This window comes from Phyllobates terribilis, unplaced genomic scaffold (genome assembly GCF_046119375.1).
Source record: "Phyllobates terribilis strain yellow unplaced genomic scaffold, ASM4611937v1 Scaffold_2__4_contigs__length_985480577, whole genome shotgun sequence".
Taxonomy (NCBI): domain Eukaryota; kingdom Metazoa; phylum Chordata; class Amphibia; order Anura; family Dendrobatidae; genus Phyllobates; species Phyllobates terribilis.
In genome coordinates this window covers 809,627,394-809,642,300 of record NW_027362762.1, presented here as the reverse complement: position 1 = coordinate 809,642,300, position 14,907 = coordinate 809,627,394, and the positions used below count along the sequence as shown (strand labels likewise).

Genomic DNA, 14,907 nt, shown 5'->3' with positions numbered 1-14,907 from the left:
GAGGTCATACATATGAAATCATAGACAGGTCATACAGGTGACAATACCCGAAAGGTCATACAGATGAGGACATATATGTGAGGTCAAACACAAGAGTCCATACACGTGAGGTTATACATAAGAGGTCATACACGAAAGATCATACAGGTGAGGTCATATACCGTGAGGGCATATACGAAAGGTCATAGAGGCAAGGTCATACACCGTGAGGTCACACACAAGAGGTTATACACGTGAGATCATCCACGTGAGGTCATACAGGTGAGGTTATACACAGAAGTGAGGTCATACCCGTTGAGGTCAAACATAAGAGGTCATACAGGTGAGGTCCTACAAGTGACGTCCATCGGATTAAACTCTCATTATAGTTCACGTTAGTTTCCATCAATGGATCCAGAAGAGACTTTTATGTCAACTCTGATCAATCCCAACAACTTCCCGGCCAAGCTGTGGCGTCTTGTGAATAGCCCCCGCTACCAGTCCATCCGCTGGGACTCCACCGGGGATGGTGTTATCATTGACCAGCAGTTATTTGAGATGGAACTGCTTTCCCCTTCGAAGGGAATTAATGAGTCTCCTGAATTGTTTAAGACCACTAACTTCACTAGCTTTATCCGTCAGCTCAATCTCTATGGCTTCAGAAAATTAGTGATCGGATCGGGCAGCAGTGCCGGCCTTCATTCTCCTTGTTTGGATATTGGAGTTGTTGATGGCATTCATCATTTCTACAATGACCATTTTCAAAAAGGGCGACCAGATCTGCTGGTCAATATGAAGCGACTGACGAGCACTAACAAAGCCAAGCTGGCATTGGGCCAGGTAGTAAGTTCTCGGGCACCAAATCGATTCCAGAAATTGCTTACCGACGCCGTGACAGAGGAGAGTACAGGAGATTCCCAGGGTAAGAATGGGCCATACTTGACCAAAGTGTAACATCTTGGAATTACAGATGTGCAATGATAAAACAAGTCTGCCCGGCTGGTAGTAAGACAACTCGCCCTGCCTAAATCCTTTAATGGGGTATTCTGGTGAGAAGAAGTTATCACCTTTCCATAAGTTCTAGGTCGATAGGAGTCCAATTGCTGTGACCACCACTAATCGCAATAATGGGGCACGGATTTCTAGTGGATCCGTTCTAACTGATGATTACTGGACATGTGAACAAAGCCTAACAGGGATAAAGGTGCTCTATTCTGTAGATTGGTGGGGTTCACAACAGTCAGACCCCCAGAAATGAAGATGTAATCACCTATCCTTTTAATAGGTGATAACTTCTTCCAATCGATGTACGCCATTGAGCGGCCATGTTTGCAATCATTCTCTGCTAAGAGAATGGTTAGATGAGACGGGTTTGTGAACCCACATTTAATAGTGGTTCCAAGTCAGAAATCTAGGGTTAGCACCCACATTTCTGCTGCAGGCTTGAGGTGCCCATTCAATAGGACTAATATGGAAGGAATCCACAAGAATAAGCACTGTGTTGCTTCTCACAGATTTTTTTTCTGCAGCTAAAAAAAGGAAAAAAATTAGGAAAAAAAAATTGCTTCTGAAGTAGAAAATCAGTCCAGGGTATTGTTCACCACTTTTATTGGATCTGCAGAATTAGGTTCTTTTTTTTGTGGCACAGTACACGTGACCGGGGTTAGAATATACCTTTTTATATGCATTGGATGTGGATTTTTAAAGGGGTTTTCCCAAAATTACAAGTTATTCCATATCTGTAATATAGGGGATAACTTGCAGATCACAGATGGTGCAAATGCTGGATCTCCAGTCGATCCTGAATATGGGGCTCCGTAATCCTTACTCTTGGATATTACTGTACATAGTATTCTGCAGTGCTCAGGAATCGGCACCAGCTGTAAATATCATTTACGAGACCATCTACTGTTTCCTATGCAGTGCAATGTATCCTTAAAAATCGAATGTTGTTCTGTGGCTTCAAATGGCATTCAATTTTTTTTGCTCACCCTTAGACCTGAATGGGCGAGTGTGTCTGATCCAACGCGTGGAAGAAGTTAGTACAGGCTGCAAGTTTTTTCAAACGCAGATTTGATCAGTAAAGAAAATCGCACCTCTGCACCGCCCCATTGAATAACATTGGTCTGAGGAATGTCCATTTTTTCTTTGACAGCACTTGCACCAAAAATATGGTGGTGTGAACTTGGCCATACAGTGATGACATGAGAGATGGCCGTGGCTGCTGAGATCTTTATATTTCATGATCTGCTCTCCTCTTATGACCATTGGAGACAGTAGCACAAGCAACAACAGGACGCCTCCTAATATGTAGGACTGTCTCACTGCAACTTTCAGAAACATTGATGTATTTTAATGTTCAGCATTTTTTACTTAAAGGGACTCTGCTAACACAGAATGACTGTTCAAACCAAGTCCCGCCACTCGGAGCATCATAGAATCATAGAATCATAGAATGGTAGAGTTGGAAGGGACCTCCTGGGTCATCTGGTGCAACCCCCTGCTCAAAGCAGGATTCACTAGATCATCTCAGACAGATGTCTGTCCAGCCTCTGTTTGAAGACGTCCATTGAAGGGGAACTCACCACCTCTCGTGGCAGCCTGTTCCACTCATTAATCACCCTAACTGTCAAAAAGTTTTTTCTAATATCTAATCTGTGTCTCCTCCCATTTAGTTTCATCCCATTGCTTCTAGTCTTTCCTTGTGCAAATGAGAATAAAGATGATCCTTCTACAATGTGACAGCCCTTGACATATTTGTAGACAGCTATTAAGTCTCCTCTCAGTCTTCTTTTTTGCAAGCTAAACATTCCCAAATCCTGCAACCGTTCCTCATAGGACATGGTTTGCAGACCAGTCACCATTCATGGCGGGGCCCATCATTTACATGCACCTTCCCAGCTGCTTGTCTTCGGCTCTATGAAGTCAGAGCTGTCAATCAAATAAGGGGGTGGTGGAGATAGAGTGAAAACAAGAAGGTGGTACTTAGTTTGAATAGTCATTCTGTGCTGACAGGGTCCCTATAAGGGGGTGCTGTACAAGCACAGGTTGCCCCAATGATATGTCCGCCCCTGGGGTGCAGTGTCCCCTTTATTCTGAGGATGTGTTTATCCCAAAGGTCTGACTCTCACTAATTATTAAAGAATAACTAACCTTTCATTTTTTATATAATTTTGTCCAGTATGGAAAGTTATAAAACTTTGCAAATCTTTTTATTATGGGATTTGTCTTTATTCCTGTAAAAAAAATGTCATGGTAGTTGCTTCCAAACCCTTTCTTTTCCACAATCTATTTACCTGCCTTTATCTGGATTGATACCAAAACCTACTCATTTGGAGTACAGATGATGGTAGTGCCAGGGCTAGCACCTGTCTCCTCTTTGGAGTGCTGTACTTATCAGATCAACCTCCTGCAGTAGCTTATCCACAGAGTTAGTGATACACAGGTGCTGACCCTTTCACTGCCATCATCTGTACTCCAAATGAGTATACCCTGATATCAATGTAGCTAAAGGCAGGCAAATAGACTGGGGGAAAAGCTACTATGGAATTATTTTTTACAGGAATGCTTTAATAAATTGATTTGCAAAGTTTAATAACTTTCTATGCTGGACAAAATTATAAAAAAATAAATTATTAAAAAAAAAAAAACGAAACAAATCTAAAAAAATATGAAAATATAAAAGTTTAGCTACTCTTTAAGTCTTACACGGCACTTTTTAGAGATGTACATTTCTATTTCATTGACTGAATCGGTTTCTGTACATTACGTGAAGTTGTCTTTTTCTAATCTGTAGGGCTGGGAACTGTTGATCAGATTCACAGAACTTGCAGACGTGAAAACATATCTCCATATCCATATGTCAGCCCGCCATCCCATAACCAAATAGCTTTTCCTGGAAAGGAGCTGGATTGCACTTCCATCCCTCCAAGGACATGGTCACATTCATTCGGCCTTCACCATGGACAGTTTGCCTCTCATTCATCATTTGCGGAAAGGGGAATGTTTTATCCTGTCCTGCAGCGCTTTCCATCAGATATCACTTACACAATGCAGTCTACGGCCACGTCGGTACATGTGCAACAAGGTCAATCTGCCATGCCAGGACAAGTGCAAAGATATAGCTGCTATATGCCGCATGCTGCACAGTACCCACAGGCATTTTACCCATCAGGTGAGTTCTGCTCCATTATTAGACAAGGAAGGCTGCTGTAACCTGCTTTGTAGGCCTCTGGTATTAATAGGGCCTTATAGCAAAAGTCCTAATTGCGTCCCGCTTCCACACCCCCACCAAAACTCAGTGGCCAAGGATAGCGCCGCTCACAGGCAGTAACGGCAACGTAAGGTTATTACAAAGAAACTTCTATTCTTCAGAAAAATAGATTGGCACATTATTAATAGTAGTGGACAACCCCTTTAACACTGGGTTCCCCCTCCCTCTACTGGGCTGGCTGTTACAGTTAACCCCTACCTGGACTAAACTGCAGTCCCAGAGGCTTCTAACTTTTGGGAGCATACTTTTAACCCCTTTCAGTGTCGGAGGAAAATTACCTCCTTCACCACTACTACATCTCTACTGCAGTTGTGTCCACAAACACAAGTGGGAAGTGGCATAGATGTGGCACTGGGATGGCAGTGGCTTCATAGCTAAGTAATGCTTTTCATAATTTAAAGTGTAAGCAGCAGTGGTTTCTTTAATTTCCTTTTGTATTCTTGAGTCTTGTCAAATAGAAATTTTTGTCATCTTTTTTTCCTTGTTACATGTTATGACCTGTGCTGTGGCAGTAAGCAATAACTATCTAATAGATTATGGTCTGATGGGACAGTGGGATGGATAGGCGATAAGGTTGTCCTGTGGATAGGTGATGGGACAGCAGGGTGGAGAGGTGTTAGAGTTGTCCTGTTGATAGGTGGTGGGACAATTGTGTGGATAGGTGATAGGGCCACCCTGTAGATAGGTGATGGGACAGTTGGATGAATAGTTGATAGGGGTCTCCTGTAGATAGATGATGGGACAGTTGGGTGGATAAGTGATAGGGGTGTCCTGTAGATAGGTGATGAGACAGTTGGGTGGATAGGTGATAGGATTGTACTGTGGATGGATGATGGGACAGTTGGGTGGATAGGGGATAGGGTTGTCCTGTAGATAGGTGATGGGACAGTTGGGTGAATAGATGATAGGGGTCTCCTGTAGATAAATGATGGGACAGTTGGGTGGATAAGTGATAGGGGTGTCCTGTAGATAGGTGATGAGACAGTTGGGTGGATAGGTTATATGGGTGTACTGTAGATAAGTGATGGGATAGATGGGTGGATAGGGTTGTCCTGTAGATAGGTGATGGGACAGTTAAGTGGATAGGTGATATGGTTGTCCTGTAGATAGGTGATGGGACAGTTGGGTGAATAGTTGATAGGGGTCTCCTGTAGATAGATGATGGGACAGTTGGGTGGATAAGTGATAGGGGTGTCCTGTAGATAGGTGATGAGACAGTTGGGTGGATAGGTGATAGGATTGTACTGTGGATGGATGATGGGACAGTTGGGTGGATAGGGGATAGGGTTGTCCTGTAGATAGGTGATGGGACAGTTGGGTGAATAGATGATAGGGGTCTCCTGTAGATAAATGATGGGACAGTTGGGTGGATAAGTGATAGGGGTGTCCTGTAGATAGGTGATGAGACAGTTGGGTGGATAGGTTATATGGGTGTACTGTAGATAAGTGATGGGATAGATGGGTGGATAGGGTTGTCCTGTAGATAGGTGATGGGACAGTTGAGTGGATAGGTGATAGAGTTGGCCTATAGATAGGTGATGGGACAGTTAGGTGGATAGGTGATAGGGTTGTCCTGTAGATAGATTTTGGGACAGTTGGGTGGATAGGTGATAGGGGTGTCCTGTAGATAGATGATGGGACAGTTGGGTGGATAGGTGATAGAGGTGTCCTGTAAATAGATGATGGGACAGTTGGGTGGATATGTGATAGGGGTGTCCTATAGATAGGTGATGAGACAGTTGGGTGGATAGGTTATATGGGTGTACTGTAGTTAAGTGATGGGACACATGGGTGGATAGGGTTGTCCTGTAGATAGGTGATGGGACAGTTGAGTGGATAGGTGATAGGGTTGGCCTGTAGATAGGTGATGGGACAGTTAGGTGGATAGGTGATAGGGTTGTCCTCTAGATAAATTATGGTACAGTTGGGTGGATAGGTGATAGGGGTGTCCTGTAGATAGATGATGGGACAGTTGGGTGGATAGGTGATAGAGGTGTCCTGTAAATAGATGATGGGACAGTTGGGTGGATAGGTGATAGGGGTGTCCTGTAGATAGATGATGGGACAATTAGGTGGATACGTGATAGGGGTGTCCTGTAGATAGGTGATGGCACAGTTGAGTGGATAGGTGATAGGGTCATCCTGTGGATAGGTGATGCGACAGATGGGTGGATAGGTGATAAAGTTGTACTGTAGATAGGTGATGGGACAATGGGTGGATAAGTGAGAGGGGTGTCCTGTAGATAGGTGATGGGACAGTTAGGTGGATAGGTGATAGGGTTGTCCTGTAGATAGATTATGGGACAGTTGGGTGGATAGGTGATAGGGGTGTCCTGTAGATAAGATGATGGGACAGTTGGGTGGATAGGTGATAGGGTTGTACTGTAGATAGGTGATGGGACAGTTGGGTGGATAGGTGATAGGGTCATCCTGTGGATAGGTGATGCGACAGATGGGTGGATAGGTGATAAAGTTGTACTGTAGATAGGTGATGGGACAATGGGTGGATAAGTGAGAGGGGTGTCCTGTAGATAGGTGATGGGACAGTTAGGTGGATAGGTGATAGGGTTGTCCTGTAGATAGATTATGGGACAGTTGGGTGGATAGGTGATAGGGGTGTCCTGTAGATAAGATGATGGGACAGTTGGGTGGATAGGTGATAGGGTTGTACTGTAGATAGGTGATGGGACAGTTGGGTGGATAGGTGATAGGGTTGTCCTGTAGATAGGTGATGGGACAGTTGGGTGGATAGGTGATAGGGTTGTAATGTAGATAGGTGATGGGACAGTTGGGTGGATAGGTGATAGGGCTGTCCTGTAGATAGGTGATGGGGCAGTTGGGTGGATAGGTGATAGGGTTGTACTGTAGATAGGTGATGGTACAGTTAGGTGGATAAGCGATAGGGAAGTTGGGTGGATAGGTGATAGGGTCATCCTGTGGATAGTTGATGGGGGACAGTTGGGTAGATATGTGATAGGGTTTTCCTGTGGATAGGCGATTAATTGTAAATATGGGACAACATCTGTAAGTGTTTACATTTGAGTGGTTTCTTAATTCTTTTTTAAGGAGAGAAAGACACAGCATTGTATAATGTATTTCATTGCATTTGATTCCAATTTCATTTGTTGTTCCCTTCCCATCTAGCTGTCCTGCCATACTGCACAACTCCAGCTCATCTGCAACACCTCAATGGCTGCTCCGGCCCCGCAGTCCCCTCATATCAACACTGCAGCTATTTTCAGGTTAGTATAATTAAAATGTAACCTGACTCAAAAGATACTTAACGAATCTTAACGTCTGCAAATGTTTGGCATTTTGATGACGCATTTATTAGATGGATGCCTTACACACACTACCCCCAATGTCTTTATAGCTTTGTCCTTTAATGTAATGTCCTGACTGTTCCAACTTCTGTACTGGTGTTGCCATTTCTCAAATCTTGAAAGGGACTATGGAGATGACAAACAGATCTTTTCAGATCTGCTCTTTGAAGCCTGGAAGGTATTATTATTAATTATTATTATAGCACATAGGGCAGCATGGTGGCTTAGTGGTTAGCACTGCAGCCCTGCAGCACTGGGGTCCTGGGTTCAAATCCCACCAAGGACAACATCTGCAAGGAGTTTGTATGTTCTCCCCGTGTTTGTGGGGGTTTCCTCTGGGTTCTCTGGTTTCCTCCCACACTCAAATGACATGCTGATAGGGAATCTAGATTGTGAGCCCCAATGGGGACAGCAATGATAATGTATGTAAAGCACTGTGGAATATGTTAGCGCTATATAAAAAATAAAAATTGTTCAAGTACAATAGTTTTAACAAAAACAAGTCACCGACTGGTACAGGAGGAGAGAGGTCCCTGCCCGTGAGGGCTCAAAATCTAGAAGGTATGGTCATATTTTATTGTTCTGAATAATTACACTGAACCACTAGCAATCAGCTGTAATCTGTGGCTGAACCTGTCAACACGTTCTTTGGCAGTCCTTTTGCTGGTGAAATTAAGCATTATATATAAAAAAAAAAAAGAATCTTTTTCACAACTAACACTCATGTGACTATTTATTTCCATACCTACTTTCATGAAAGCTGATCGGTTATTATGAGCAGCACAGTCATGGCTACTTGCAGGGTGACTGGCTAAATGTGGCATCTCACAGCCACCACAGTTCCAACTGATAAGGGGTTGCGTGTGAGGAGGCAGCTCTTTATCTCTGATTATATAAAAAAAAAATATCCATCTGCAGAAAATATTATAGTGCAGGATTTCGCACAACAATCATTTTTCTAAATACATTTGTGTCATAGAAAATATTAAAATCTCTATGCCCCACAAAATTGCAGGGGCAACCATAGCTGGCCGTCAGGGTCAGGCTGATACAAGCCGCATTCACTCACCCCCCCTCCCTCCTTTTTCCTCTCACACTGATATCCAGTAAGGAAATGAAGAGTTGACAGCCTCTTAGATGTAGGATTGTACAATAGACTAATACAAGTAGGAAATTAGATGTGAACCAGCTTAGTTAACATGCAAGAGCTCCTTTTGGGACAGTAGACCCCAACAATCCTAACAAGGATGTTCATTGTGCATAGACAAAGAGCTATAGATTGAACAGCTGATTAAAGCAGGAAGCCTTTTGTTCCCAGGAAATACATTGTCCTTTCAGTGGAAATGTCATTAATTTACACTAAACACATCTTTGGCAGTCGTGATGTCTCTGAAAGAAAATATTGAATTTCGAAGTTTGTAAAAATCTGAAAGTGATGGGACCTACATTTTCAGCGTCAGGGCGAACCAGAAGATGCATATTTTCTCATAACTGTAATCCCTGCCTATAAGCCACAAATCAATAGCAGGCTGACCACTGACAACAACCAGCATGTTTAGTCTCTGGGTAATGATAAAATCCCTATAAAAAATTTGATGGCATTCTCAAATTTCTGCATTCATCCAGAGGAGTTATCACATAAATTGGGATTTTCATAAAATCTTGAAGGGCTGAGGACACCCCCGCAACCCGGCCCACTTGACGTCATCACGGGGGGGGGGGGTGTAGGTGTAACTCAGATGCTCATAAAAGATGAAGGCAAATTATGATCTGAGGAAGATACATGTCAGTGTAGGCTTGATCCCGTTAACTGTCGTTTTCAACCGGATTGCTTCCATCTGCTAGCTGACTCATCTCTGTGAGCGGCGTAGTTAGTTTATTTTGTTTTATCCGTTTTATTTTATGTAACTGTATATGCTGTATTGTTTTGTCCCCTTTGTAAAATCTTTTATATATTTTTTATAAACACTGCCTCCTTTTGGATTAATGATGAAATTTAATAGTTCTGTTCCTTTTGTTCTGTAAACAGCGCCTCAGAGCCATACGCTACCTACCAGGCCTCTAGTCAGCCTGTAAATCCCGACTGGTGGTGGCAGCTAATAATCTTTCTGGGGTTATCGTGGAATTTGCAGTGACCATATCGGAGGTATATACATATATTCCATGCTTCGGGATCGGAGGTGTATATACCATATGCTCACTGTTAGTTTCACGATACCTGGCCTAGTAGTGTAAACAGCCTGCAGCCTCCTCCCTTAATCATTGATTGTGTAATTGTCCGGACGATAGTAGGCAGCATAGAGCAGTTCAGCACGAAGATTACAGCTGGTGGTTCTGCGTGACCTTCCCGGGCTGAGATATCTTGACAATTTGCATGGTATAATGCAAAACTACTGTGTTATGCCCGGTATCTAGAATAACTGTTATTGTGAACACTCCTGCCTATAATCATTTATACAACATTGACAATCAACTGACTTATATGTTTTATCAATATTTTATAGCACAGAGCATAAGACATATTTATAAAGCAGATTATAATACATTATTTGTTTCACTGCGCAGGGCCCTGCAATGCACCCTTCATTTTCTATGGAGTTCTTTCATAGAAATTGGTCATCGAGTGATTCAGATGAGCTCAGAAAAGATGAGATGAATCTGGAGTCTGCTTTCCAGTTTGCGGATGAGCTACAATCTTCTTCTAAATTGGAAGTGGTGAAGCTGGAAAGCCTTATGGAGCCAGCAGCATCACCTTTACAAAATGCTGCAGAGTCAATGAGCCTAGGAAATGACGAGGCCTTTTGTTGTCAGGCTAACCAGTTGGAGTCCTTACAACCCATAAATGCTGATATCACCACTGAGGCTTTATTAACCGAGCAGCCTGTAAATTGCCAAAGTCCATTGACTACATCTGATGTCTATCCTCTCAATACTGATCACACAGAAGTAAGTAGTAAGCTACGGTTCCCATGTAATGTGTAGACTACTGCAAAATATGTACATGGAAAAATCAATGCAAAACACATTGGTCTGCTTTTCTAACAGAATTCTGGTGTAAAACTCTATGAAAAGTTGCACAATTTTGATGGTCTACACTTACCACAGCTCTTGGCCAGGGAAAGAAGCAAAATAGAGTATACAGGCAGGACAGCTGGGGATCACAGCTGATTCTTTCTGTGAGGTAAAACATTTTTTTCTGTGAGGTAAAACCTTGTTTTTAAACAGGCAGGGAAATGTTTTACCTCCCATAAAGAATCAGCTGTGATCCCGTGCTGTCCTGTCTGTATACTCTTTTGCTTCCTCCCCTGCCCAGGAGCTGTGGTATGATCAGACCATGTTCCTGTGCGGTCAGACACAACCATTACACAGTACACAGCAGGGGCACATTTATAAGATTATCTCAGCACAGGAACATTTTTTAACACATCCAACTTATTATTATTTCAAGATCTATTACTTAAAATGTACCGTATTTTTTGGAGGAAAGTGGGTGGTGCGTCTTAGAGTCCGAACATATGTTCGGCTGTGGCTGTGGCTGTTGCTGTGGGTGGTGGAGGGGTTGGGGGAGAGTGGCAGCGGGGGATGAGCGGGACACAGGAGGCAGCAGCTGCCTACTGCAGCCTACATTGTGCCTGCTACTAAAGAAAATGAATATTCACTGCTGTGCACGCCCATGGGTGTGGGGAGCAGTGAATATTCATTTTCCTTAATAGCCGGCACACTGTGCTCTTGGTAAGTATGGCACCCTTCATCCCTGTATGTATGGCCCCACTCATCCCGGTATGTATGGCCCCCCTCATCCTGGTACGCTTGGCACCCCCTGATCCCCGTCACAGAAAAAAAAAAACAATTATACTCACCTCCTCTCTCCTCCAGCGCTGTGTCCTGCTCTGTGCCGGAATGGTCACTGCTCCCCACGCCAGGACTGAGTGCATGGGGAGCAATCACCATTCATTTTCCCTAATAGCGCGCACACTGTAGCAGCAGCGCGGCTCCTGCTGTGCTCGGCTGTCAGTGTGCCCGCTATTAAAGTCCATGAATATTCAAAACTCCCATGGATGTGGGAGCCATACCTATCAGGAAGAGGGATGAGGCCATACATACAGGGATGAAGCATGAGGGGGACCATACATACAAGGATGAGGGGGGCCATACATACAGTGATGAGGCATGAGGGGGGCCATACATACAGTGATAAAGGGTGCCATACATACCAGGATGAGGGGGGCCATACATACAGGGATGAAGGGTGCCATACATACCAGGATGAGGGGGGCCATACATACAGGAATGAAGAGTGACATACATACCAGGAAGAGGAATGAAGGTGCCATACATATCAGGAAGAGGGATGAAGGTGCCATACATACCAGGATGGGTGTGAGGGATGCCATACAAACCAGGAAGAGGGATGAGGGGGGCCATGCATACCAGGATGGGGGATTGGGGTGCCATGCGTACCAGGATGGTGGATTGGGGTGCCATACATATCAGGATGGGGATGGGGGCCACGTATAACAGGAAGGAGGGGGCCATGTATAACAGGATGGGGGATATTAACAGAATTGGGGGACATTACCCCTATAACAGTGTCAGCAGCAGACCCCCTCCCCGTTAACAGGGCATCAGGACTACATTTTTTGCTTACATTTTTTCTGTTTTCCTTCTCTAAAACCTAGGTGCGTCTTATGGTTCGATGCGTCTTATAGTCAGAAAAATATGGTACTTTGTTCATGGAAAACCCCTTTAATGCAGAGTTTCCTTTTTTTGCTTATGTAGGTTGACATGAATACATCTTCTGATGTAGATATAACCTTGTGTGTTGATGAATTAGACTTACTCACTTCTGATATTACTTCTCTGAGTCAAAAAGCAGCATGTGAACACAAGGATGGTACAAGTGAGATACCGCAATTAGAAAAATCAGCAGGTACATTTTAGGCCATAGGATATAGTAGTGTTTAAGACCAAGCCATGTATGCGCATTTCATCTTCGCTTTACGTTTCGCATATGCATTAGGAATGGCTCCCCGCATCTACGACAGATGGGGTGGGATCCATTCACCTGATGGAGGCCACAAAAATGTCTTTTTGGCCTCTGCTGGGCTGGTAAGCGTTTGTGTAATGTTTTTCAGCAGCATTGGAAGGAGCAGAGGATTCCTGTACATGAGGCCACTACAAGAAAAATGTATATCATGCGTTCTATGTTTTGGTACCCTATGAGCTACGTATATCATGGTGCGCCTATCACTCTATGTGTACTTCCAATGAAAGGCTCAGACATAATGCACACTTTGAGGTCATATAGGGCGGCACAGCTTCATAGGAGTTCTCCACAGTAGTAATATTGGTACGTGATAAGTATTAGTAATCAGGAAAATCTGATCAATGTTGAAGAAATCTGGTTAAATATAATTGCAATACAAGTAAATACAGTATTATACAGTATATGGAGACACCCTAAGGCACACATGTCAAACTCCGGCCCGTGAGCCAAATCTGACCCACAGGGTGGTTATATTTGGCTCCTGACACCAGAAACACCACCCCTATGTGGGGCCCTTACACTGCATTGAAGACTATGTGGGGTCCATTATTCTGTATGGAGGACTATGTGAGGCCCATTATTCTGTATGGAGGACTATGTGAGGCCCATTATTCTGTATGGAGGACTATGTGAGGCCCATTATTCTGTATACTGGCTTGCCCCCAGCTTTATCAAAGTTTTCCATTTTGGTCCTCTGTGAGTTTAAGTTTGCCATCCCTCCCCTAAGGCATTGTTCTGACTTTTTTTCTGGCGCTCTGCATGTGTTCATTTTTAAGAACATAGAGCATTAGAGGACAGGAGCAATTCGAGGCTACTTTTCATTGCTTTTGACAGATTTTTGGAGAGATGAAAAGTAGCATACTCCTCCAGATCTGTCTGAAAAGCTGTCTATTCATTATTGAATAAAGCAGTTGTCATAAATAATTTAATCAGAAGCTTAGTTCATCTACTTAAGGCCCATTTAGATGGCCAATTTTGGCATGTTAACAAGTATCAAATTGCTTTACACAACTCAATTGGTGCTCGTTTACTGGCCCTATCCCATGGGCCAATAAATACTGTATGGCGACAAGCGGATTGTTAGTAAGATCATTCTGTCCCAGTAAAGCATCATATTGCTGGCAGAACAATCCCCATTTAGGCTAGGGTCACACATCAGTATATTTTCTCATCCAAGAGAATCGGGTCAATTATTCAAATCACACTCCGATCATAGTGTGATCCGTTTCTATCAGATGAGGAGAAGATGGAGAAAAAAAATTCTTCATCTCCTCCATTCTGTCAGTCCATGGAAGTCGGACTGCACTCAGATGTCAGCCGAGTGCAGTCTGATGGTTTTCCACAGACTCATTGACTCATTGACTCAGGCATGCTGCGATTTTTTCCCCCCGACCGGCCCTGCTAAAGGAAAAAAATCGGACATGTGCACTGCCCCAAAGACTAACGTTAGTCCAGGTGCGATCTGACGTTTTGTCGGATTGCACGCGGACCACAAATGCACTCATGTGCACCTGCCCTTACACGAGGGAATGCACGGCTGACCACCATACTGGCATAAACAATCCGATCACCCGACGAACAAGCATTATGTTGGGACCATCAGAGCAGAACCACTGGAGATGTGAGGAAAATGGGTCTTTCTTTATTATTTGATGGCGTTTCTTATTATAGGAAGAAATATTTTGTCGTAACGTGTAACTGTCTCTTCTCAGATCTGAACCTTCTGGTAGAAGTGGCCTGCAGGCGAGAGCAGTTTGGACAGAAAGAAGAATTAAAAGAATAAAATGTTTTGGATTGTTCGGTAATCGTATGTCATGAGACAAGTAGGGTTGTATTCCATTGGAGTATTGTTTGAAGAATGTTTTACTTTTTAATAGATTTACAATATACTAGAATAATATATATATCCATATATAAGTGATGTTTTTATGCTAGGTAAGAATAAAAAAATATTTATTGAAGTGTTATTTCTGCCATAATTTGGTTATAAGTCCAGATAGAAATGTACTACTGCAACAGGTCACAAAACAATAGTAGTTGCCTACAACATATACTTACTTAGTTCTACCACATTGTACAACTGAAATAAACATGTGACTATGAGAAATGATTGTCGTCTATTATTTGTAAAGCTACATCTTCAATGTGGATCACAGTTTTGGGCTCTATGCTGTGAAAAGGATGTAAGGAAGCTAGACAGGGTTTCGAGGCGGGCAGCTAAATTTTGGCATGTTTTCACATGTGGCATAGGAGCTGTCATAGCAAAAATGGATATGTCACCATAT

At 43.3% G+C, this 14,907-nt stretch overlaps 1 protein-coding gene across 1 annotated transcript; it reads left to right on the top strand.

Annotated features, from left to right (window-relative positions):
• The first annotated feature begins 387 nt into the window (after window positions 1-387).
• HSF5 (heat shock transcription factor 5) lies at window positions 388-14,405 on the top strand. The gene is made up of 6 exons (XM_073669292.1): window positions 388-901; window positions 3,776-4,153; window positions 7,397-7,494; window positions 10,141-10,521; window positions 12,355-12,505; window positions 14,335-14,405. The coding sequence occupies exons 1-6, from the start codon at window positions 388-390 to the stop codon at window positions 14,403-14,405; spliced, it is 1,593 nt and encodes a 530-aa protein (XP_073525393.1).
• The last annotated feature ends 502 nt before the right edge of the window (window positions 14,406-14,907 follow it).

What these genes read in the sequence shown, in the direction of transcription:
- HSF5 (XM_073669292.1), top strand. Translation starts at nt 388, where the DNA reads ATGGATCCAGAAGAGACTTTTATGTCAACTCTGATCAATCCCAACAAC. An exon ending in ACAGGCATTTTACCCATCAG is followed by an intron (nt 4,154 to 7,396) that starts GTGAGTTCTGCT and finishes CTTCCCATCTAG; the next exon opens with CTGTCCTGCCATACTGCACA. An exon ending in GCAATTAGAAAAATCAGCAG is followed by an intron (nt 12,506 to 14,334) that starts GTACATTTTAGG and finishes GTCTCTTCTCAG; the next exon opens with ATCTGAACCTTCTGGTAGAA.